At 43.6% G+C, this 23,551-nt stretch overlaps 1 protein-coding gene across 3 annotated transcripts in view; it reads left to right on the top strand.

Moving 5' to 3' along the window:
* The window catches only part of NEDD9 (neural precursor cell expressed, developmentally down-regulated 9), a 176,139-nt gene extending 155,775 nt beyond the window's left edge, over positions 1-20,364 (top strand). For all 3 annotated transcript variants that reach the window (XM_081145756.1, XM_081145755.1, XM_081145757.1), the window contains 5 exons: positions 11,381-11,482; positions 11,992-12,093; positions 12,892-14,139; positions 15,476-15,565; positions 17,822-20,364. In XM_081145756.1, the coding sequence (XP_081001882.1) occupies positions 11,381-11,482; positions 11,992-12,093; positions 12,892-14,139; positions 15,476-15,565; positions 17,822-18,331 (2,052 nt within the window). In that variant the 3' untranslated portion in view covers positions 18,332-20,364. The remainder of the gene's footprint in view (positions 1-11,380; positions 11,483-11,991; positions 12,094-12,891; positions 14,140-15,475; positions 15,566-17,821) is intronic.
* Positions 20,365-23,551: the final 3,187 nt, after the last annotated feature.

A 23,551-nucleotide genomic window follows, 5' to 3' on the forward strand; every position in this document is an offset into this window, starting at 1 on the left:
CACTGAGTCATCATGAATTACATACACACACAGACACACACACACACCCCCTTAGCCATTGATTGGTTAAGAACAGAGGACTTCCCTTATTGGGATTTGAAGCATTGTGAAATCTGGTTGCCCAGAGCAACACTCAGTTACCAGCCAACTAACTGCTATATATTAGCTGTATGATCTGTCTACCAACAAGTAAAAATAGATTTAGAGGAAATGAAAGCTCCCAGAGAAAATAAATTCTGATTTCACCTCACTTTCTTTTGTTCCCTCCTTACACACACAGACACACAACCCTGAAAAATGGCAGGATTTGACAGGTCCCTCTAGTTTCTTCACTTATAAACTCAGTAAAGTGTGACCATGTTCCAGAATTGTACATTTCTGTATAAAAATCATCCTAATTTAAATGAATTTATTTCAACACATGGCTTTTTGGGCTATGCAGAGAAGTGAACTTTCACCTAAAATCTCTGCCCTCAAGAGTCAAAGATAAATTTTAAATCTTGCACAAAATTTGAAGTCCTTGAGCAATTCAAGGGCAGGACTTGATGAGCTCACTTTGAAAGTGAGAAGTATCTCTTCCCAGTAGAGTCACCCACGCCAGAGGAATGAGCAAACTGTAATATCTCCTTAAAAATGAACAAAGATCCTTTTTGTTTGATCAATGCCAATGCCTTCAAACTCAGTTGCAATTTGTTATAAAGCACAGAAATAATGCTATTTCTAAGAGTGCATTGGTAAGTTCTTATAAACCCACCTCAAAGCAAACAGGGGTAATCTTCCTTCCCTTTTCCATGACTTCATGCTAAGTGACTGCACTTATTAGAGCGAATAGGTCAGACATTGTGTGTAGTATGATGTCAGGCAAAGTGGTTAACCCTCTATTTGTGAGGGAGAAGAAAAGAATACATTTATTTATTTGATTGGATGATGAAATGCAAACTTAATATTGGTTGCACATATCTTTAAAAGCGGGCTTATTTGAGTACATTGTGCAAAATGCAGAGCTGGGTACCATCAGAAATGCACTGGGTTCTAAACAGTTGTGCCACAAACCTGTTGTCAAGGTGCACTTCTAGCGAGGGATGTCTTTCTTAAAAGTTGTAACTCCAGTAACATTGGAAGAGCACAAAGGAGTCCTCTCTTTCAAGAGACCCCAGAGCCTATCAGTTTTTGAAGCAAAGACTCCTTTAGCAATGCCATAATCACATCTGATTTATTTGAATAATTTCTATAATGTTTGGTTTTCTTAAAGCATGGTGTGCTAAACCAGTTATTGATCAGAATAGTTGTTTGTCTTCAATTTACCACCAATTGACTGTGTAGACTTTAGAATGTTATTAAGTTACTCTCTCTTTTTTCAAGATAGTTTTAGATCTAAAGTGGAGGTGACTCAAAGGTGCCTTGAGCTTTGGCTCCATGTTAGGGACGTTCTATCCATAATCTCATCTAATCCTCTCAACAGCCTCATAAGGTGTTCCTTACAACGTTTACCTTCTAGGGAGGAGTCTGAGGTCTGGAAAGTAAGTCAACTTGCTAAAGGACACAACTCGACCAAGAGGCAGGACTGATATTTGAGCCTACGTCTGTCTAACTCTGAAACTAATGATTTTTACATCCCAGCTAATGGTTGGTGTTGCCAAGCCCTAAAATAAGAGGGCATATTTAGACACTTCATTAGCAAATCCAGCTTACCAGAATCTTGGGTGCTAACAAGCATCCTGTTGGCCAGGAAGAATTAAAGTCACTCCAGAAGGCTCCCACCTCAGAGCCTTTGAGTCGCCTCGGTGCTGAGGGATCTGAGTACAAGATGTAGAAATGCCCGCCTCCCGGGCTGCAGTGGTCAGTCTCACGGCAAGCTGACCCAGAAGTCCCGAGCGGCTGTGAAGCTGATGTGAAGTCCGTGGTACATGGCTGAGACCATTGCTATGTTGGCTTTCTCTGCCATCGGAAGTACAATCTTTTCAAATAACTTCAGATTGCTTCAAATGAATAGCTTCATTTAACCAGATATAGCTAAATCTCCCATAAGGGGCTTGCCAGTAAAAGGGGCACCCCCAAAATAAGATACCCAGATCTTAAGTTTTGCTTCTCAAATAAGGAAGTAACTTTCTTAGGAAGTATTTACTTATGAACTTAGAAGAATTTGTAATTTTGAACGTGTCTTATGAGTTTAGGCAACAGGACATTCTGGGGCTGCTGGGCCTTGCTAACCGAGGTTCTCATTCAATTCTCTGTCATTAATGAGCTAAATAACCTCTCTGAACTTTAGCTCCCTCGACTGTGAAATGGGGAGTAGGGCTGGATTATCTTTAATGGTCTTTGCTAAAATTTTATGATCCAAATATCCTTATCTGAATCTTTCCCAGAGTTGCTTGAAAAGTTTAATGAAATGACCTGGCCTCAAGATTCTTAAACAAGAAACACTCAGGTGTTTATATAAATTTCAGTTGACCCCTAAGTGTTGGCAAATGCTTCTTACCCTTCCTTTAGGATCCAGTCCACCTTCCTACCTAGAACCACAGTCTCCTTTAGAAGATAGAAACCTGTCAGTAGAAAGCAGGGAGTGGGCAGGAACTCGGCGGGAGCGCTGGGGTGTGCTAAGCCAGGGAGAAAGAGTTTGCAGACCTGGTCCCATACCAGGTCTGGGTATTAAGGAGAACTCTTATCCCTTCTTTGTTATTAGAGTTAAGAACGTGCTTTGTCCTGGAACTCATTATTTTCTACCCATTTTCCTCTGTTTAACCCTCTTGGCTTGGCAGAGGCCCTTGGTGGATCTGGTGTCTCTTGAAGCGACAGCCCTGGGTCAGCCCGACTCAGACCTGGTGCCAAAATCTGCCACGTGGTCAGTTAGCTCCATCAGCCATTGTGTCTTTTCTCCCAGTTCAGCTGTGGGAGGTCTCCTATTTAAGGAAGGAACGATACTCATGGCCATTTGGGTCCAGACATTTTCATCCTTTGACTCCTTTCCATAATTACATCCCCTTTAGGGCATCTGTGGGCATCTCTCTAAAATCCATTTCAAAATCTAGATTTAGTATTTAGTGTCCTGTTGAATTTATTTGGACATCAAAAGAAGCAAAATGCTTGTGCCTTTTCTAGTTTTCATTCAAAGAACATTTTGGTTCATGGGATATTTAAAAAAGGCTTTGCTATACCCAACTGCCACAGGCTGTATTCAGCTTTGTCCAGATAAAGACCTCAACCACTTAGGAACTCAGACGTCATTAACCAGCATGTTCTTTCACATTAAATGCTTCTAGCTGCTCTTTGGCGCTCGGTCACTCCATAACTAAATATTGCTTTAGCGCTCACTACACAAAGAGCTTCCTGAAAGCAGCAGGGGAGACGTGCTAGGGCCTTAACAATCAGGGCACTGTTTCCATTGAGTGGTTCACAGCCCAAATGCTGTCAAATGAAAATGACCCTAGAGCCCCGTTCCACTTTTGAGCTTTCAGTTGTTACTTTTTCCTTCTTTGAAAAAGAGACTGGTCGTGATTTAGATATATCTAGCAAAAGGCATAGTTCTAGCATAAAATCAGACATCAAAAGGTCTTTAAGGGAAAGTAAATTGCCTCCCAAAAACGGAGAGAGAGAAATCTTGATGCACACAAGATAAGCATTAGGAAGGGTTAACCATGGCCATGGCCCGTGAGGGTGGCCAGACCCAGTTTTCATTATATTGTTGCTATGCAAGTAAATAAATGAGCTCACTGCTACACCCAAGCTGGGCAGAGAGAACTTACAGAGGATTAATAAATCCAATGTAGGCAACATGTGGCTTTTCCTCTGGTCATAGAAAAGCAACTAGTAATCTTGGATTTTAAACAGACAAACTTCTATAACTTTGCAGTTTCTGAAAATTGGATCTAACTTCTAATGGGCAGGCAGTGATAATAGGGATGTTTCTTTTACTAGGGTTTTCTTTAAAGGGAAAGGGTCACACAGTTCATGGGCTTGAAGACAAAGAGGTTATTATACTGTGGTGGCTCTGTTAATGCTTTTTAAGGGCATTTAAGTGAAATAAGTCCTTCCCAACAGGCAGTTTTAGAAGTCTAAATACTCTTGTTAATGCATGAAACCCAGAGATAAAAATAAATAAAGTATAAAATTATAAGTAAAACAGGGGGTGTGGGGGGATTAGAGATAGACAGGAAGCAATCTAATTTTACTTTACACATATGCCAAGAAAAATGCAAATAGATGGCTGCTGACCAGTGAAGCCTACTTTTGAATTCCGACAATCTTAAGTACTGTTAATGGTGAGGTTATAAATCTGTACTGTAATCGTTATGGCACAGTGGCACTTTTTAACTTGTCGTCAATTACTGATTATATTTCCTGAGCACCACCTGGGTTGCCTAGCTCTTGCCTAGGCCTGGGGGGCGGAACACCAGGAGCTGGTTACACGCATTCATGCTCTGCTAGATTCATGGGAAAACTCCATTGGCCAATTATCAAAGTTTTATCTAGATACCCTTTTTACAGTCTTTGTTCCTCCTTGGGGTTGCTTGTAGCTTGGAAAGGAGGGATGGAGTCAAAACAAGGACAAGTTTTGGAGGAGACAGATGAGAAGTTGTGATAAGTAGGTGGGTGGTAGGGCTGGCATCAGAAAAAGGCACAGCAGACCATGATGGGACCTGAGACCCTAATAATTGGCTTTTGCAGGATTCTTGGGGGGCAAGGAGGCTCTACCTTTATGAATGGCACACCTGCTCCCTTTCCACTTCCCTCAGTGCTCCACTGAATTGTCAGCATGCAGTTGAGAAGCTGAAGTCCTCCTAAACTCAGGGCCTCTGCTGCTGAGATGCCCCAGTCCCAGCCCCACTAGCTCTGCTTTAAAGAGAGAGAGTGGATGCCCAAGGAAAGAAGCCCCCAGTAGACTTACTGAGGCCTTGGTACAAGTGATCCCATGTGAGCAAAAGTGGTCTCCCTAGAAGCATTTTGCTTCTAGGCATTACAAATAGGTACATGCCCTACTTCTTGGTGAAACTCTCTTGACAAACCAAGCTTCTGATCTTCTGCTGAAGAGGCCTTGTCTGAAGAGAGATTCAGTAAAGTGCCCTGGGTTTCGGACCTCTCCATCTTTCTCGTGGGTAAACATCTTTATCTCTAAGCCTTATAAAGCATGTTTTCCCCTGGGGTTTTCCACTGGAGTGTCTTGGGCTGTTATGGTGATTATCGTGACAATGGCAACACTGATATGACCAGAGTAAAATAGTAACTCAAGTAACGCTACTGATGGTTATCAAGGGCCAAAGTCTCTTGCCATTTACTGCTTTGATTTGAAATTCCCATTGTCTCGTAAACCTCACTACGACACCTCATGCATTGGTGAAGATTAATTTCTTTCTATCTGACTTACATGTAAGAGTTACTAAGTTTTGTTTTCTCCCATGGTTTAATCATGAAACATTTTGAAGCAAATAGCCTTGAAATCTGTGACCACTGAGACACAAACAGCATCCTCACCACACTAGGAAGAAAGCAAGAATAGGCTGTTTTGTTTCTCTGTCTTGTCCCCCACATTCTTGGTTCTCTTTGTGTGTTGGATATTGTATTTTTTTTAAATATTTGTAGAAATAATTTAAAGAAATCCAATAAAGATGATCTCTACTTCTAGAGTGAATTTTATTTCCTTTTGCCAGTCTCATGGGCACACATAACTCTAATTTCAGACTTTGAGGTGTTCTTGCCAACCCTAATGACTTAAAACCTAGCCTCAGCCTGTGCAAGGGTGGGTTTGCTTCCAGTTAATCTTCACTTTTGCATGCAGCCCTTAAGGTCCCAACCCAAAGCAGGGCATGGTTATCGGAGTCCTTGCCTTGGTAAGCCGAATTTCCCGTCATCCAGAAAAGTTATAAAAAACACACTGTAGCATCTGAGACAACAGTTTCAGATCAGCAAATGTCCTCGGGGAAAATGCATCCTCAAAATTTGGGCTTACCTTTATGAATTCCTTCTCCACTTCCAAATTTGGACCTGGTAATTCTTTACTATCTCTTAACTATTTGATGCTATTAAGATTTTTAATATCTTTTCCTCATTTTTTAAATCTGTCTTCAGTGGGATGGTTGATCTAAATTACCTAGTCCACAATTTAAGTCCAAAGGTAAAACAGGTCAACCTAGATAACAATTATATTAAAAATAGCTAAGGCTTAAAGGTTTACTCTATGCTGAGTACTCTATGTACTTGATCTCATTTAATGCTCCTGGTATCCTGTAAGTATTTTTATTGCCATTTTACTAATGAGGAAACAGGCTTAAAATGGGCTAATACCTTGGTCACGTTCTCCCAGCTAGCAAGTGGTAGAGCTGGGATTCAGATCCAGCCCTGTCTGAGCCCAGCTGATGTTCTCAATCACTCCCCTCATCAGACCTAATCCTTTCAATGAGCTAAAGGCCCAATGTGGCCATCGCCTCTGCTATAAAGTTTCCCATGACACAGGCCTGTCCCATATTCTCACTAGAGAAAGCCTCACCCCTGTTCCTTTCTATTGTATTTTCCTTCGGATGTTAAGGTAAGAAGCAGAAGTTTTTTTTAATTTCCTTTTGCAAAACTCCCCCATATGTTTCTGGCTTGTGGCTGAGAAGAACACAGGTGTTTGTGTCACGTGCCGTCTCGAGATTAGGGAAAAGGAAACCAGCTAGTGACCCCAGTTGGCCTCCAACAGTGGTTTGCACCAGATTGTGGTACAGGTGATAATGCTTCCTTGGGTTCTGATTTCTCAGCTTTATCTAACAGTCACTCTGCTTTCTTGTCTCCCTCACTTGCCCAAAGCTACCATTATCTGCCCCTTTATCCCTTGGGTCCCATTCAACCTGAAGCTAACTTACCAGGAAACCAACCTCGTCCTATACAGGCAGACCTTGTTTAGTACACTCCCCAGTTCCACAGCATCTTGCTTAAGAAAGCCTTCAGTTTTCCTTTAGTTTATTAATATATTCAGTCAATACGCTTATTTAAGATCTGCTATATTCAAGACACTGTCCAGGCCTGCTGTTTATATACAAAAGAAGAAGAGGCCCTGGCTGGGTAGCTCACTTGTCCCGATATGAGCATTGTCCCGATATGGCAAGGCTGCGGGTTCAATCCCCAGTCAGGACGGATACGAGAATCAGCCAATAAATGCATAACTAAGTGGAACAACAAATCAATCTATCTCTATCTTTTCCTCTCTCTCTCTAAAATATCAGTTAATTAAATAAAAATGGCCTGGGCCGTGTGGCTCAGTTGGTTGGGCGTCACCCAGTGCACTGAAGGGTTGCCGGTTCAGTTCCTGGTCAGGGCACGTGCCCGGGTTTCGGGCTTGCTCCCTGGTCAGGGACGTGCAGGAGGCAGGCGATCGATGTTCTGCTCTCACATGGATGTTCCTCTCTCTCCCTTTCCCTTCCTCTCTAAAAATCAATAAAAAAAAATCTTTTTAGAAAAAAAAATGAAGAAGAAATGGTCTCTGTCTCCACAATGCTGAGATGAGGCCCTGAAAGGGTCAAACCACAAGTGATAAGTACCATCAGATATGCACGGATGACAGGCCCGGGGAGTGCCAGAGGGAGATACTGTGTCTGTCTGGGAAAGGCTTCATGGGAGAGAGGCACCCCACTTGGCCTTGAAAATGGAATAAAATGGGAATCTGAGCAAAGGAAGAGAGCATCTTGGACAAAGACACAGCATGAATGAGGCGCAGAGGGGTGAAGGCAGGGCGTGTGCTAAAACCGAGTGGTTCGGTCGTGCCAGGCATGGAATTGGTCAGGAGCTCTCGGCCCTGCCCTCGGAGGCTCCTGAGGTGCTGAAATAGGAGGCCAGGAACACCCCAATGAAGGCAAAGCCTGGCACCCTGGGGCCAGAGACATGTTCAGTCTGGCAAGATGCTGTTAGAAATACTTGAGCCAATTTTGAAAATCAGATTTCACATAAAAATCCAGATTTCTGGTTTCTTCTGAAACTTGAAGGATCTGGGAACTCAGGGTGCCTTTTTTCCAGGATGGCAGTTGGCGGGAACTGCAGGATGGCTGCCTGCTTTCAGTAGGGTGTGGCTTCTGCCTTCCCTCCCCAGAACCCGGATTGCTTCTCCCTTCACTGCACCTGCTCAGCCCACAGGCAGGCCAGGTGCGGCAGGCCAGGTGCTGCAGGCCAGGTGCACACGCTGCCGAAGCAAATGTGGAGACATGAATGATGGACCCTAAGGGCCTCTCTTCCAGCTCGCTGATTCCCGCACGGGGTGGTTTTCAGGGATCCCTAGATACCTGGCTGCTACCCCAAAGACAGGCTCTTCCTCTTTACAATTTCAGCATGCACAGCTCTCAAAATTATGAGATGTGGAAGTATTTAAAGCATCTCTAAAAACAGCTCATGCTGCCCAGGATCTGAGGCTCAAAGTGTTGTAAATCAAACACATCAAAGTACGGGGAGGGTCTGTTTGCTTGTTTTTATGCAAGCGATTAATTAGAAAGCTGACACAACCCAGTCTCTGGACTTTTGATCCTACCCTGCCAGGGCCCAGCCCTGGAGATTTATTAAATGGACTCTCCCTGACCTAAATGTCTACAGTCGGCCCCCTTCTCTGCCTCATAGCTCTTCTCAGTGTCCACCTTCAGACTCCTCCGTTAGCTGACAAGAACGGTACTAGCACCTGAGGAAGGTCGGATTCCTCATCGGGGCAGAAAACCCACTTCTGGAAAAATGCAGATCCTCTCCCAGGGTGATCAGGAAAGCAGTGGGAGCAGCGGTCGGGCACAGAGCCCCAGGAGTCCCCCAACTTAGCCCCCTTCTGCCGCAACACTAAGGTCAGTTTGGTCATTCCTAAGTGTAAGCTCTTGTAACTATAAATAAATACACAGAATGAAAGGAATGCAGAAAATAATAATGAACCAGGGGAAAGGGGAAAGAGAAACAGACCCTGAGTCCATTGAGAAAGTTGGTTTTAAATGCCCTTTGTGTAGCAGTTCCACGCATGCCTCGCCGCGCAGCTGCCCGGGACAATTCTTCCAAAACCTATGTCCCCTTCGCTGGGCCTTGGTGTTCCTCGGAGGCTGGGTTCAGTAACTCGGGGACAGTAGGGAGGTTTTTGTGTACTACGTCAAGCAGGAAGAAAAGGCCTGATGAACCACAGAACTGGATACTTTGTAAGGGACAGAACAGTCAGCACTTTGCTTCGAGGAGAGAACACACAATTGGCATGAAAATGACCCGGGCGATGGGCAGGGAGGAAGGCGTCCAAGAGCAGATTTCTGGCTCGTTCCCTCAGCCCTCACAGCACGGATCGCTGTGCGCCCTGGATGTGTCTGACCAGATGCAAAACGCTGGTCCCATTTAAATGCCATTTGTGGACCAATGTGAATTAGATGGTAACGTCGGGAATGCTGGAAACGCGGAGGTTGTATTTTGTTGGCTTTGTCCCCCTGTGGTTTGCACCATCTGTTTCTTTTAATGCATAAACAAGGGAAATGACTGGTTTGGAATACAAAGTTTTTTAAAAAAACAGATGACCACAGGCATCCTCTAAATGAGAAAGAGAGAGCAAGTTGGGGCTCTGTGACATTTGTCAGGAAGTGAGATGTTAAATGCCGGGAAGCATTAATGCCCTGCCAGGGAAGCTCCACAAAGGCTAGGAAAAGCCCGTCCGGCCCTGCCTTCCTGAGGTCACGCCCTGTGTTTACATTTCACCAGGGTTATTTTCAGACACCAACACCACCCACCCACCCACCCTCCCTTCTTAAGCTAAAGATGAAGCCGCTCAGCCGCCCTTTAGCATAACCGCCCTGGGCTTTCTATTAGCATTACTGCTAACTTGGCAACCATGGATAGAATCCACTCTTAGCAACTTTTAGAATGAACAAAAGCTGTGTTGTGAGCGTGTTCTAATATAAAGCCAAGCTAGAGAGCTATAAATAGAGGAGTTGATGAGATAGACTAAGAGAAGATACTTCATTTCTCTCCTCGACAATAGTGAAAAAAATTTTATAAGAGTATTAGGGGCACAGTGTGTTTTTCTTGAGCAAAGGGCATCATTCTGCTTTAAAAAAAAGGAGGTTTGCTCTGCACAATACAGTGGCCACTCAATAGAATGATTCTGTATGCTCCTTGCCAACAAACTTTAAAGCAATAGATTCCTGTTTTAAACCAGAGCCAGTAGAGAGATTTGATGGGGTGGTGACTGCATACTAATCTCTTTTACCTTCATTGCAAGAAACCATCAGCCACAAGCAGCAATGATTTAAAACCAAACTCAACTAGGGCATTTTAGAGCCCCCGGGGAGAAGAGCAAGCATTTGGCCGAGTTCCACCGGTTTCAGCATAAGACGGACATGAGCATTTTCCACATAGTTTTGCAGGCAGCCTGACGCCAGAGTTTTCATATTAGAGAAAGGGTAAAAGATGATGGTCTCTTAGGGAACAGCCAACTCTTCCTAATTTGCAAGGTCTGTGCTCAGAAATGTCATGGGCCATACTGAGGTGGGTGCCTTTAGTCATTCAGGGGCAGGGCTTAGGCAGAAACAAGGCCCTGGTAACTTAGCCCTTGGAGAATTAAATATATTTCAAAGTGAGTTTAAGTTCCAATAACTTTTCTGTCCATGCTTAGGACACAATGAAGTATGTAGATATGAAAGCACGAGCCTGTTGGGTGCAATTGGTGTTATTGACATTGGCTCCAGGGGCCGGGGTTGTGATGAGTGGACTTGACTTCTGACATCCCTTGGACTTACTTGGGTATTTTTCTACAATGTTTGCTCCCTGATGGAAATGGGAAAACGATTAGAGACCTCAACTCTGTTCCTGGGACTCCCTGACTCAGTATTTCACTTGTTTCCTAAGTTAGATTGAAAGCTACTGGAGGCTTCATGAAAGTACCCTAGTGGCCTGTGGAATTTTAGTTTTAATCATAATAGTGGCAGATGGGGAGGCAGCTCAGGGAAGGCATGAGAGGAATTTTAAGTGGCTGACCTCTATTTACCTTATTCACGTTACAAATAGTTTCGGAGCCTTAATTCCCGCCCCCGCCCGCCCCCCCCCCCATGCCCTGTTTTTGATGCTCTAAAGCAATGAGCTAGGACATGCATAACTTGAAAGTGATTCTCCCTTAAAGCACATTTTAGGAATTGAGACTTTATCTGACCAGCTTTGAGATGATTTTGCTACCATGGGGAAGGGGGATAGAGATATTTCAGGGACTCACTCTTCACTGGGATTCAAGAGGGATTAAAATTTACTGACCTGGTGTCCCCTTGTCTCCTTCCTTCTCTCTCTTCCTTATTTCATTGGGATTTTCTTTCTTTTGATGAGGGAGAGGAGGGAGGAGTGTTTGATGAGGCGGCTAGGAGGTTCATTCACTCAGGACTTGGGCTTGGAATTTTACACCTCTGTGTCTTCTTGCCCACAGGTGATAACCCCAGTGCGGACAGGCCATGGCTATGTGTACGAGTACCCATCCAGATACCAAAAGGACATCTACGATATCCCTCCTTCCCATACCACTCAAGGGGTATGTACCAGGACGTGGTCCCCAGGGGACAGGAGCACTTCAGGTGGCTGGCATTCCTTCAGGGCTACAAAGGAAAGGAAAATTCCGAATTATGTATATTTCATATGAAGCTTGGTTTGTCTATACAGGAGCCGTTGTATTCAATGTTATTTAAATTATATTTTCTGGATTTGCTTTACCCAGAAACCCTAGACTTTAAACTGACAAAGCTTTTGTTGCTTATCACTTTGTCATTTTCTTTCTGGAAGTATATAATTTCAACTGCAGTTTTAAAGTACAGACAGTGTAGCTATTCCACTTAAGATCATTTTTATACTCGATCTAAGTCAAAGAATAAGAAATTTAAATAGAGAAATTTCACCAACTTCATATTGCATAGAGCTGTTAAAGAGGAAGGATATATATATAAGCTGGTAAATAAACCAAACCCATAATTAAAAGCTTAATAGCGTAAAAAACAACCAGTGTAAGACATTTCCATTCCAGGTAACTCAGGTGTTTCTTTTCAGGTATATGATATCCCTCCATCATCGGTGAAAGGCCCTATGTTTTCAGTTCCAGCGGGAGAGATGAAACCTCAAGGGGTCTATGACATCCCTCCTACCAAAGGGGTAAGTGAGCTCCTACAGAGCAACAAAAAAGCGTGTGTGTGTGTGTTTACTGAGATGAAACAGGAAGGGCACACCAAAGGGGACAAACTAGCCTCTGTGAGAGAGTAAGGGATGGGGGGGAGGAGAGAGGGAGAAAGGAAAGGTAATAATTAAAGATAACCCTAGGGAGTCCACATTTAGAGCCCCCCACTAAACATGGGATAGTCAATAAGAAGGTAACGTCATTCATTCAGCTTGGCAAGCAACTAATATATCTCATGTACATAGGGTGTCACAGCTCACTCAGTCCATGCGTAAGTGTTGATGAGTTTGACACACTCTGCTACGCCCAGGAGGAGGCCCAGCAGGAAGGACAGTCACCCTTACCTTACAGATGAGGGAAGTGTGTCTCAGAACATCCAAGTGGCTTATTAAGTATCACACGGCTGGTAGATCAGGGAGAGACCTGGGGTCTTCTGACACCTAGTGCGCTGTGTTAACGCACAACCTGCCTCTCGGCCTGAACCCTTCAGGGAAGGGTACCCAGGAGGTGGACTGGGACCCCCGGAGAGCCACTCAGCCAGGAGAGGCCGCCACGTGACAGGCAGCACTGGGGCCAGGGGAAGGATGTACTTGTCAAAAGGTGAAGGAAGGGGGAGCAGAGCAGTCTTGGAAATACCTCACATTGGTGGGTGGAGGCGCAGGGAAGGCAGCAAGCGGGTCTGAGAATCCAGGCCTTCATTCTGACGCACCGCCGTTCCCGCGTGTTCACAGGACCAACTCAGCACACACTAGCTTCGGTTTGTACTTGCTTTTCAGGTGTACGCCATCCCACCCCCCGCCTGCCGCGATGAAGCGGGGCTCAGGGAGAAGGAGTATGACTTTCCCCCTCCGATGAGACAAGCGGGAAGGCCGGATGTCCGACCCGAGGGCGTGTACGACATCCCCCCGACCAGCACCAAGCTGGCGGCGCATGACCTCCACACGAAATACAACTGTGATGCTCCAGGAGCTGCGGAACTGGCGACACGAAGACACCAAAGCATTTCCCTGAAACACTCGCCCCCACAACCGGGGCGGTCCGGAGTCCCTCAGAGCGACGCGTACGACATCCCACGGGGGGTGCAGTTTCTGGAGCCCTCCGCAGAAACCAGTGAGAAAGCAAGCCCCGAAGAAAGGGACGGCGTGTATGACGTCCCCCTGCACACCCCAGCGGACGCCAAAAGCACCCAGGATGTGGTGGATGGAATCAACCGGTTGTCTTTCTCCAGCACCGGCAGCACCAGGAGCAACATGTCCACGTCCTCCACCACCTCCAAGGAGTCGGCGCTGTCGGCCTCCCCGCCTCAGGACAGGAGGCTCTTCCTGGACCCGGACACAGCCATCGAGAGGCTCCATCGGCTCCAGCAGACCCTGGAGACGGGTGTCTGCAGCCTGATGGCCCTGGCCGCCACCACGGACTGGCGGTATTACGGGTACATGGAGCAACACGTCAATGAGATACGCACGGCGGTGGACAAGGTGGAGCTGTTCCTGAGGGACTACTTGCATTTCGCCAAGGGCGCCGTAGCAAATGCTTCCTGCCTCCCCGAGCTCACCCTCCACAACAAAATGAAGAGGGAGCTCCAGCGCGTGGAAGACTCCCACCAGATTCTGAGCCAGACCAGCCAGGACCTGAATGAGTGCAGCTGGTCCCTGAACATCCTGGCCATCAACAAGCCCCAAAATAAGTGTGATGATCTGGACCGGTTTGTGATGGTGGCAAAGTCGGTGCCCGATGATGCCAAGCAGCTCACCACAACCATCAACACCAACGCCGAGGCCCTCTTCAGACCGGACCCCAGCAGCTCTCACGTGAAGAATGGGCCCGAGAGCATCATGAACTCCACTGAGTACCCCCACGCTGGATCCCAGATGCAGCTGCTGCATCCTGGAGACCACAAGGCCCAGGCCCTCAGCAAGGCATTGCCCCCAAGCCTGGGCAAGGACCAGCCTGTGGCTGACTGTAGCAGCAGCGACGGCTCTGAAAGGAGCTGGATGGATGATTATGACTATGTCCACCTACAGGTAAAGCAGTCAGACTCCTAAAGCACCTACATTCACGTTCAGGGAGCCCAGGACTAAGGCCTGTGAAGCTGGAAGGCTGGGCTACCAAAGGAGAGAACATGATTAATGTGAATCCAAGTGGTTTGCTCATTAGAGGCAATGTGCAGGATGACGAATACTGGCCTGAAAGTCCAGAGTCCTCTGCTTGAGAACTTTCTCAGACACTAATTGTGTCACCAACTTATGTAACCTCTCTGGGTCTTAATGACCTCATTTGCAAAATGAATGAAGCATGGGGTTGTATTAGATCCCACTGATGGAAGATACTCCACAAGTAGGAGAGGGGGCCTTGGATAATCATACCAGCTCCACTTCTATTTGCATTTTATTATATAGTTCCACATGGTGTTTTCTTTTTTAAAAGGTGGGATGGGAAGTTTAACTGTTAAGAAAAAATTATCGAAAGCCTCTGCACTAGAGAATTTCTAAGGTCCTATCATCTCTACTCTATGTGTGTGTGCGTGTGTGTGTGTGTGATTACTTACAGAAAACTTAACTCCACCTCAGACTTACCTTGAAGGCCACCGGGCATTTGCCAATTGACCTAGAACTTAACCTGCATGTGGGAAACTGGACATTTACCATCTGCCTCCTGCAGGTGGAAATTCCACCAAGTTGACCTGGGATCCTGACAACTTGCCCTTTCACTTTTGGGGGTTAAAACATTCTACCAAGGTCCATTATTTAGAATTTGGCTTGCTATCGTATTCTGCCATTCTTTTCATTTGACTAAGAGCCAAAGATTATCCTGAGAGCTGTTTAACTACAATTCCCTTGAATGCAGGATACTGAGGAAGGAAGCACTGAGCCCCACCTAGCCCCACCTAAGGAAAGGGCTGGTTGTACAACTCTGCATATCGAAAAATATTATTATGGTGTGGAGTCGTAGATGACTCACAGAAACCAGAAGTGCAATGTGGACCACAGTCAGACCTGGGTTAGGAGGTTCATGGGGTCGCGTATAATCTGTTAGAAAAGGAACCTGAGAAATAGTACAGGACAAGAAGGCTTGAAGTGGTCATGGATAGCTTTCTCAGAACTTGCTAAAGAGGAACAGAGAGGGCGGCACCCTGCACGGAAACGGCTTTAGTTTGCAGCCCTAACTTACACAGTGACCCTGGAAGTCTGGCCCAGAAGCATGTCTCCTTGTCTGGGGTCCATGGGGGTCTAATTGGGCATGCGGGAAATCACCAAGGCAGTGGGAAATGAAAGAGCACTGATGCATTTGTCGATGAAATTGTTAGCATAAGTGAATCCAGTGGTGATGTAATGTTTTCTTTATGTTGAAAAATAATAGGGTAAGGAAGAGTTTGAAAGGCAACAGAAAGAGCTGTTGGAGAAAGAAAATATCATCAAACAGAACAAGACGCAGCTGGAACATCACCAGGTAAGTTCAATCAGAACAAAACTCACTTGGTTTTGAAAAGATTTCCTGCTTAATAGGAAAGGTGGAACTTCAAAAGAGCATGATTTTGAGCCTTCCAGCACCCTTTGGTATAAATAAGCTCCAAGGCATATAATAGGGTGTAAGAACAAAGAGAAGGTTTATGGTCTTAGTAATCCAGCTGGTATACCTGGACTGCATCCAAACAGCAATTTTTCCAGGCTAAGCCTGTACATTAACATATTAGGGCTGTTTGGGTTAAGGCTGTTGATCTCAGTGAGCAAGAGCCACTCAAGTCAGCCCAAGCGAACAGGCTCTATAGTAAGGCCTTGGTGGGGAAATTCAGGAACAGAAAATGAAGATATAGCCACATCCAATGAGAACTAGGACTGTAAATTCTTTTTCCTTCTGTGCTTCCTTTGCTTCTCTCTAAATCCGCTTCCTTCTTCTCTATTTTGTAGATTCCTCTGCTTATCGACTAATTTGGCTCCCCTCTAACTTTACAGAACCCATAAATGGCCTTTCACAACCCTTTCTGTAGATGGCTTTTCGTCTCAGCTTCCTCAGCTGATGGTTGACTGCTTCTGTGGTTCATCAGATTCCTAAAAAAGAATCTGATTAGGCCATCTCTATTTATCTATAGGTTTGTCTGTCTGTCTGTCTACCTGTCTACCTACCTACCCATCTCTCCCCTACAAGACAAGTCTGTGACTTGGCTGTTCTTGGTTGAATCTAAGGATAGGAGGGCAGGATCCAGTGTTTTCAAAATATAGCCAAGTCCATTTACTAAGGGCTTGGGGCAGGGCAGAGTCATTCAAGAGTAGAGCTTGAGTGGGGCAGATAATGGTGGGTATTGCTAGTGCAAGGGCATAAAAATAAAGAGAAATGAATTGAGGATTTAGAAGCCTTTGTTTAGATGAAATAAAATGGCACACTGCATTCAGGAAACCAGAGTTCTAATCCTTACTTTCTGACTAATCAACTGTGTGCCCTTAGATGAGTCATTTAACCTCCCTGAACTTCAGTTACTTCTCTATGAAACGAGAAAATCCCTCACCCCTCTATCTAACAAGATGATGTATTTACGAACATATTTGCAAATGCATAAACTCAGTATCTTGTAGCATCACCCTGTCTCTGTTTGATTGCTTTGGCATTTGGCCAGATAAGGCTGCTGAGCTTTAGGTAACTTATTGAAACCATAGTAATTCCTAAGAAGAAAACAGATTCTGTAGAAAAGTAAAGCTCACTGTGCATTTCTTGGGGAAGGGGCTGGGTGAGGTTATCCCCGCTCTGACTCAGCCCTACCTCAGGGTGAAAGATTGACTGAGTCCAATGCTCAGGGTACAGATAGTCCCTACACTGCAAAAGACAGTCTCTCCCGAGAGTTGGTGGAATAGCTGGAAGTTATTATCATTGCAGTTTAAATAATACACTGTCTGAGGGTGGTAATAAGAGAAGGAAGAAACCTAGCACTCATTGAGTATGACTGTGGGGTGTCCTTTTCTTTCAACAACTCTGTGGAGTTGTTGTGATGCACAATTAGCATTCAGATTTCCTTAGAGATGCTCTTTTCTGTAGTGCATGGATAGTTACAGGAATTAGTCTTCCCTGTAGTGCTGGATAATAACAATTATAAATCTGGGCAGAAAGAGTAGGACTGGGTCATGGGTTGTCATTTGTACCAAGAAATGGGTCATGAGTTGTCATACTAAGCATTGGGTAATGAGTTGTAGTTGTCATTTGTACCAAGAAATGGGTCATGGGTTGTCATTTGTCTGAGTATCTTGAAGGACAGAGACAAGGTTTTCACCCAGAAGGAGCAAACTGTCAGCGATTTACTTGACAAAGAGATGCCTACCTTTGCTTTTCCCCTGCACCACTCAACATTTATAAACATTTACATAGAGCCTATACTGCACCAAACATCGCCCTAAGCACTTTGTAAATATTAACTCATATAACTTCCATAAAGGTGCAGGTAACAGAGCTGGGTTTAAACCCTGTGCTGCCTTCAGTCTAAGGACAGAGGAGGCCAATCATCCAATGACAGAAAGTCAGAGCTGGAGGATTTCATGGGGATCACCTTTCTCAACTTCTACATTTTACAGTTTAGGAAGGCAAGGCAACTTGACCAAGGCCTCACATCTAATAAGCAGCTGGGATTGAAACCTGTCTTTTAACTCCAAGTCCTGGTTAATTTCCATTACAGCCCACTGCCTTACCCTTGATAAAAACTGCTTTTTTCCTTCCTTGAAGCTAAGTCAGTTCCAGTTGTTGGAACAAGAAATCACCAAACCCGTGGAAAACGACATGTCCAAGTGGAAGCCCTCTCAGAGCCTCCCGACCACAAACAGCAGCGTGGGCGCTCAGGACAGGCAATTGCTTTGCTTCTACTATGACCAGTGCGAGACCCATTTCATTTCCCTCCTCAATGCCATCGACGCTCTGTTCAGCTGCGTCAGCTCAGCCCAGCCCCCGCGGATCTTCGTGGCGCACAGCAAGTTTGTCATTCTGAGCGCGCACAAACTGGTGTTCATTGGAGACACGCTGACAAGGCAGGTTGCTGCCCAGGACATTCGCAACAAAGTGATGAACTCCAGCAACCAGCTCTGCGAACTGCTCAAGACTATAGTGTTGGCCACCAAGAAGGCGGCGCTCCACTACCCCAGCACCACGGCCTTGCAGGAGATGGTGCACCAGGTGACAGACTTGTCCAGGAACGCGCAGCTCTTCAAGCGCTCGCTGCTGGAGATGGCGACGTTCTGAGAACGCAGGGGAACTGGGGACCGAGTGGGAAAACTGGAAGCACTATCTGGTTTTTGTAAATGGTATCTATTTTTGTAGATATTTTATATGGAAATGAAATATTTTAACATTTGATGGGTTAGACAACATTCAGAAATTCAGGGAGCTAGAGGGGGAACATTTTGTGCGTGTGGTTCTTACGCACACAGGAAGCATCTAGAACATAACTGTACAGAAGCTTGTCCACGTGCGTGTATGCCTGTGTATTCATGTTCGTTTGTACATGTGAGTCTGATACATTCCATTAAAAACCATGAATTAAGAAGCACCTTAGTAAGCACCTCCTAATGCTGCATTTTTTAATTTTTTTTTTTTTTTTTTTTTAGAAAACATACCAGCTGGTTGTAATATTACTCTACATATACTAGCAATTTGTTCTGAGCCTGTCACTTCCACATCTGGGGAGCATAGTATGTTTGCAAGTGTTCACCTCCCAAATCACGAGGCATGGTATAACCTGTCCTTGTTTGAAACCCCTCCCCAAATCGGGCACATTAGTGACAAATGTCTCACTTCTGGTTGAAAAAGGCCTCTTAGAGAAGAAGTTTCAGAAAGTGTGTGTTGATACAAGTTCCTATATTTTGGGTGCCAGAAAGGGAAGAGACGCGTGTGGCAAGAAACCAAGTCCCCAGTTAGGGCTGGGTTATTTCAACACTGAGGACGTCCCAGTTAGAGGAGAGCATGTGTTTCCCAGGGTTATTTAATGGTCTGGATTTTCGAGTGATTTGGCCATGAGGTTTTCCAAATGATGTTTTCAGATTCGCAAAAACTATATCTTTGCAGCGGGAATATATAAAGACATATCAGACTATAATCATCCACAAAAAGGATGCTTCCAGCTGCTGGGTGTCAGTAGAGGCCTTTTTGACTTTCAGCATTCACTTAGGTGCTACTATCCACCCCCACCCCCATTTCCTGAGGGGAGCTGGCCAGTTCCTTGTCACCTGAACTTTAGAGCCACCAGGCCACATCCAACTCTTAAGAGAATTCACTGCTTGATCTTGCACCCTCCGTAAAACATGCATTGGCAGACTTGACACTTAGAGTAGCTATACTGAGCCCATCTAGTCTTTACAGCTCTGTCTGGCCAAAAATCCTGTGTACACAGCCCACCACCATCTCAGGGCTCAGCGCAGCATCGATTCCACAGTCTGTCTCCTTGCACCCGCTGGTGTTGACATAGCACAGACACACCACAAGCCATCTGACTCATAACGGGGAAAGTAAAATACTTCCTGCCTGGTAAGGAAATATATTCACAAATTACCAAGTCAAGAAGCATGCTATCACCCTGGCTGGTGCAGCTCAGTTGGTTGAGTATTGTCCCCTGCACTGAGCGGTCACCAGTTCCATTCCCCGTCAGGGCACATGCCCAGGTTGCCTGCTCGATCCCCAGGAGGGGGCGTGCAAAAGGCAGCCGAGCAATGGTTCTCTCTCATTGATGTTTTTCTCCAAAATCAATTAAAACATAAAATAAAAAGGGAGCACACTATCTGTGGCCTTTCAGTCCAGTTCTTATTGAATGGTTTTATTCCAGCCTATTTAAAAACTTTTTTATTTGCAGTATTTGCTTTGACAGAGTTAAGCTTGTTGTTTTAAACAACCAAATCGTTGGAACAAGACAAGATTTAAAGAGAAGACTGCATGATCTCAGTATGGTAAAATACCAGTGAAACTTAAGAGAAGGTGCTTTTCAAAACAACTGCTATTGTACTTCTCAAAGCTCTGCTCTACCAAAAGGATTAAAAGTCATATTGTTTTGTGACAAGTAAATGTGAGGGGAGGAAGGGGATTGCTAAAAATCAACAACACTTGAAAAGTGTAAAAGTATGTCCTTGTAGATTTCATTGTAAATGAGTATTTCTTAGGAGATGACAGACTTGTTCTAAGTGGTGACATTTCATGTTTTTAAAACCAAAATGTTCAATCTGTATTACTCTTTGTTATCTTGTATGTAGAGGCTATTTTAAATCATTAAATTTTTTAGACCTGTGTTTTCATAGCCACTGGGTTTTCTTTTCCATATTTCTCTCCTTATCACAGAATTAAATATAGGTTTCTCTTGGCACTCCTAATATAGAAAGTCATTTTATCAATACCATTGATCTGGATTTTTTAGGAAAATTGAGTTGTGTATTTTTTTATCTTGTGTCACTTCAGACTGTATTTGCATTTGAAGAAAATTCTGGGATCTGTGAACATTACCAAACCCAAATATCTGGAACAAGGTTTCTCTTGACCAGAAAGCCTGTACATTTAAGTCATGGGTAGGATGGTTCCTGCTATAACATGGATGCTGCCATTCATGTGGTTTTAGAATCAAAGGAAATTATTCCATTCATTCTGGAATAGACATAAAGAAAAAATTAAAAGAAAACTATATTCAATGAAAAAAGACACTCATAACCAGGTAAATTATTTTTAATGCTTAGACTGCTCTTTCAGCTATCCTACTGAGATTTATAAGTAGAGTTTTTAAATATACCTTGTCTCACTTGCCTTCATCTATAAACTTTAATTGATTTTCAGCAAAAGTGTCAAAGCACTTCAATGGGGAATGGAAAGTTTCTTGGGGGAAAAAAAAATGATGCTGGAACAACTAGATCTCTCCATGAAAAAAAAAAAAAAAAAGAATACTTACCTTATGCCCCCCACAAAAATTAACTCAAATGGATCATAGACCTAAATGTAAAACTTAAGGCCCTGGCCAGGTAGCTCAGTTGGTTAGAGCATCACCCCAGTACACCAAGGTTTCAGGTTCATTCCCCGGTCAGGGCACATACAAGAATCAGCCAATGAATGCATACATAAGTGAACAAATTGATGTGTCTTTTTCCCTGTCTCCCTTTCTCTCTCTCATCAATAAATAAAAATTTTAAAAAATAAAACTAAATGTAAAACTTAATCCTAGAATACTTCTAGAAATAAAGGAGAAAATTTTTGTGTAGATAAAGTTTCCTTAGATAAAACACAAGGAAAACATGAATCATAAAAGAAAAAACTGATAATTTGGCCTTCTTCAAAATTACAAGCTTTTATTCTTTTAAGGAGACAAAAAGGTACAGAAGGGGGGAAAATATTTGCATCACACACATCAGCTGAGGATATGTACCCAAATAAGCAGACAACCAAATTCTTTTTAACTGAGCAAAATTTAGAACAGAAACTTCACAAAAGAAGACATGAATGTACAAATGAACAATAAGGGAAATTTAAACACGCTGAACAGAATCACTAAAATTAAAATGACAAGCCACACCAACTGCTGATGACAGGGAGCAATGGAGCTCTCAGACACTGCTGGCAGGAATGTGAAATGGTACCGACGCTTTGGAACATTGATTGGTAGTTGGTTAAAAAATTAAGTTCATGCCTACCATGTGACCTAACATTTCTCTCCTAGGTATGTACCCAAGAGAAATAAAAGCATATTTCCATACAAAGACCTGTATAAGAATGTTTACAGCCGCTCTATTTGTAATAGCCAAAAGCTAGAAACAACCCAGTTGTCCATCTGTGTGATAAAGCCACATGATGGAATACTACACAGAAATAAAGGGAACCAAAGCACTGAAACAAAAGACAGCAAGAATGAATTTCAAAATCATTATGATGTATAAAAGAAGCTAGCCACAGAAAAAAAAGAGTATGTATGGTATGTCTCCATTTATGCAAAATTCTAGAAAATGCAAACCACAGTGACAGGAAGCAGATCAGTGATTACCTAGAAGAGGACTGGTGGGAGGAATGGATCACAGAGGAGCTCAGAGAAGCTTTTGGGAATGATAGAAATGCCTACTGTTTTGATTGTAGTGATGGCTTCACAGGTATATGCACGCCAAAACTCATCAAATTGAAAAACATAAAGTTTATTCTTTGTCAATTATTTTTTATTATTGTTGAAAAAATGGTCTAAACACTGCAATTAAAAATCAGAGGTTCTCAGATTGGATTTTTTTAAGCAAGACTAAACTATATGCTATTTTAAAAACACTTTAAATAAAAATATGCAGATAAGTTAAAAGCAAAGGGATAGAAAGAGATGTACCATGCACATTCTAATTAAAGAAACAAAAAGCTGGAGTGGTTATATTAGCAGAAAAAAGAGAATTCAGAAGGGGGCAAAAAAGGGTATTTCATAATAAAAAAGATCAACAAAAAAAGAAGACAAAACATTCCTAAATGTGTATGCACCATATCACAAAATTTAAAAATATGTGAAGCAAAAACTAATGTAGAGAAAGGAGAAATGGAAATTCTGTCATTGTAGGTGGAGATTTCGATATTCCTCTCTCGGTAATTAATAGAACAAGCAAACAAAACAAAACCAGTAATAATTGGTAAGGATGAAGCAACTGGAACAAACGCCCTGTGCTGCTGGTAAGAATGCAAATGGTACAACTGTTTTGGAAAATAGTTTGGCAATCTCCTATAAAGTTAAACATATGCTTACCATATAACCCAGCAATTCTAACCATAGATATTAATCCAAGAGAAATAAAACTATATGTCCACACAAAACACTAACTGCTTTATTCATCATTGTCTCAAATGGAAACAACCCTGCCCTGGCCAGATGGCTCGATTGGTTGGAGTGTGGTGCCATACGCCAAAAAGGTGGCCAGTTCCATCCCCAGGCAGGTGCATATGGGAGGCAACCAATCGACGTTTCTCTCTCACATCAATGTTTCTCTCTCTCTCTCTCTCTCTCTCTCTCTCTCTGTCTCTTTCTCTCTCTCTCTCCCCATTCCTCTCTCTCTCAAATCAATAAACATATCCTAGGGTGAAGATTTAAAAAAAATTGGGGGGGGGGATAGGAGGGGGTGGAATGGATCATTGGGGAGAAAAGGGGACATCTGTAATATTTTAAGCAAAAATAAAATTTAAAAATTAAAAAAAAAAAATTTAAAGAAAGAAAAAGAAACAACCCTAATGGCATCAACAGGTGAGTGGATAAATAAATTGTGGCCTATTGATACAATAAAATACTATTCAGCAATAAAAAAGAGTGAACTAATTATATAGGTAACAGCATCATGAATGGATCAACCTTAGAAACATTATGCTGAGAAAAAGTCAGACAGATAAAGAATACATATATATGAAGCTCTAGAAAGCACAAATCTAACTGCAGTAACAGAAACCACATCTGTGATTTCCTGAAGTCAGGGGTGGGAGTTG

The sequence above is a fragment of the Miniopterus schreibersii genome (genome assembly GCF_964146895.1).
Source record: "Miniopterus schreibersii genome assembly, chromosome: 8".
Taxonomy (NCBI): domain Eukaryota; kingdom Metazoa; phylum Chordata; class Mammalia; order Chiroptera; family Miniopteridae; genus Miniopterus; species Miniopterus schreibersii.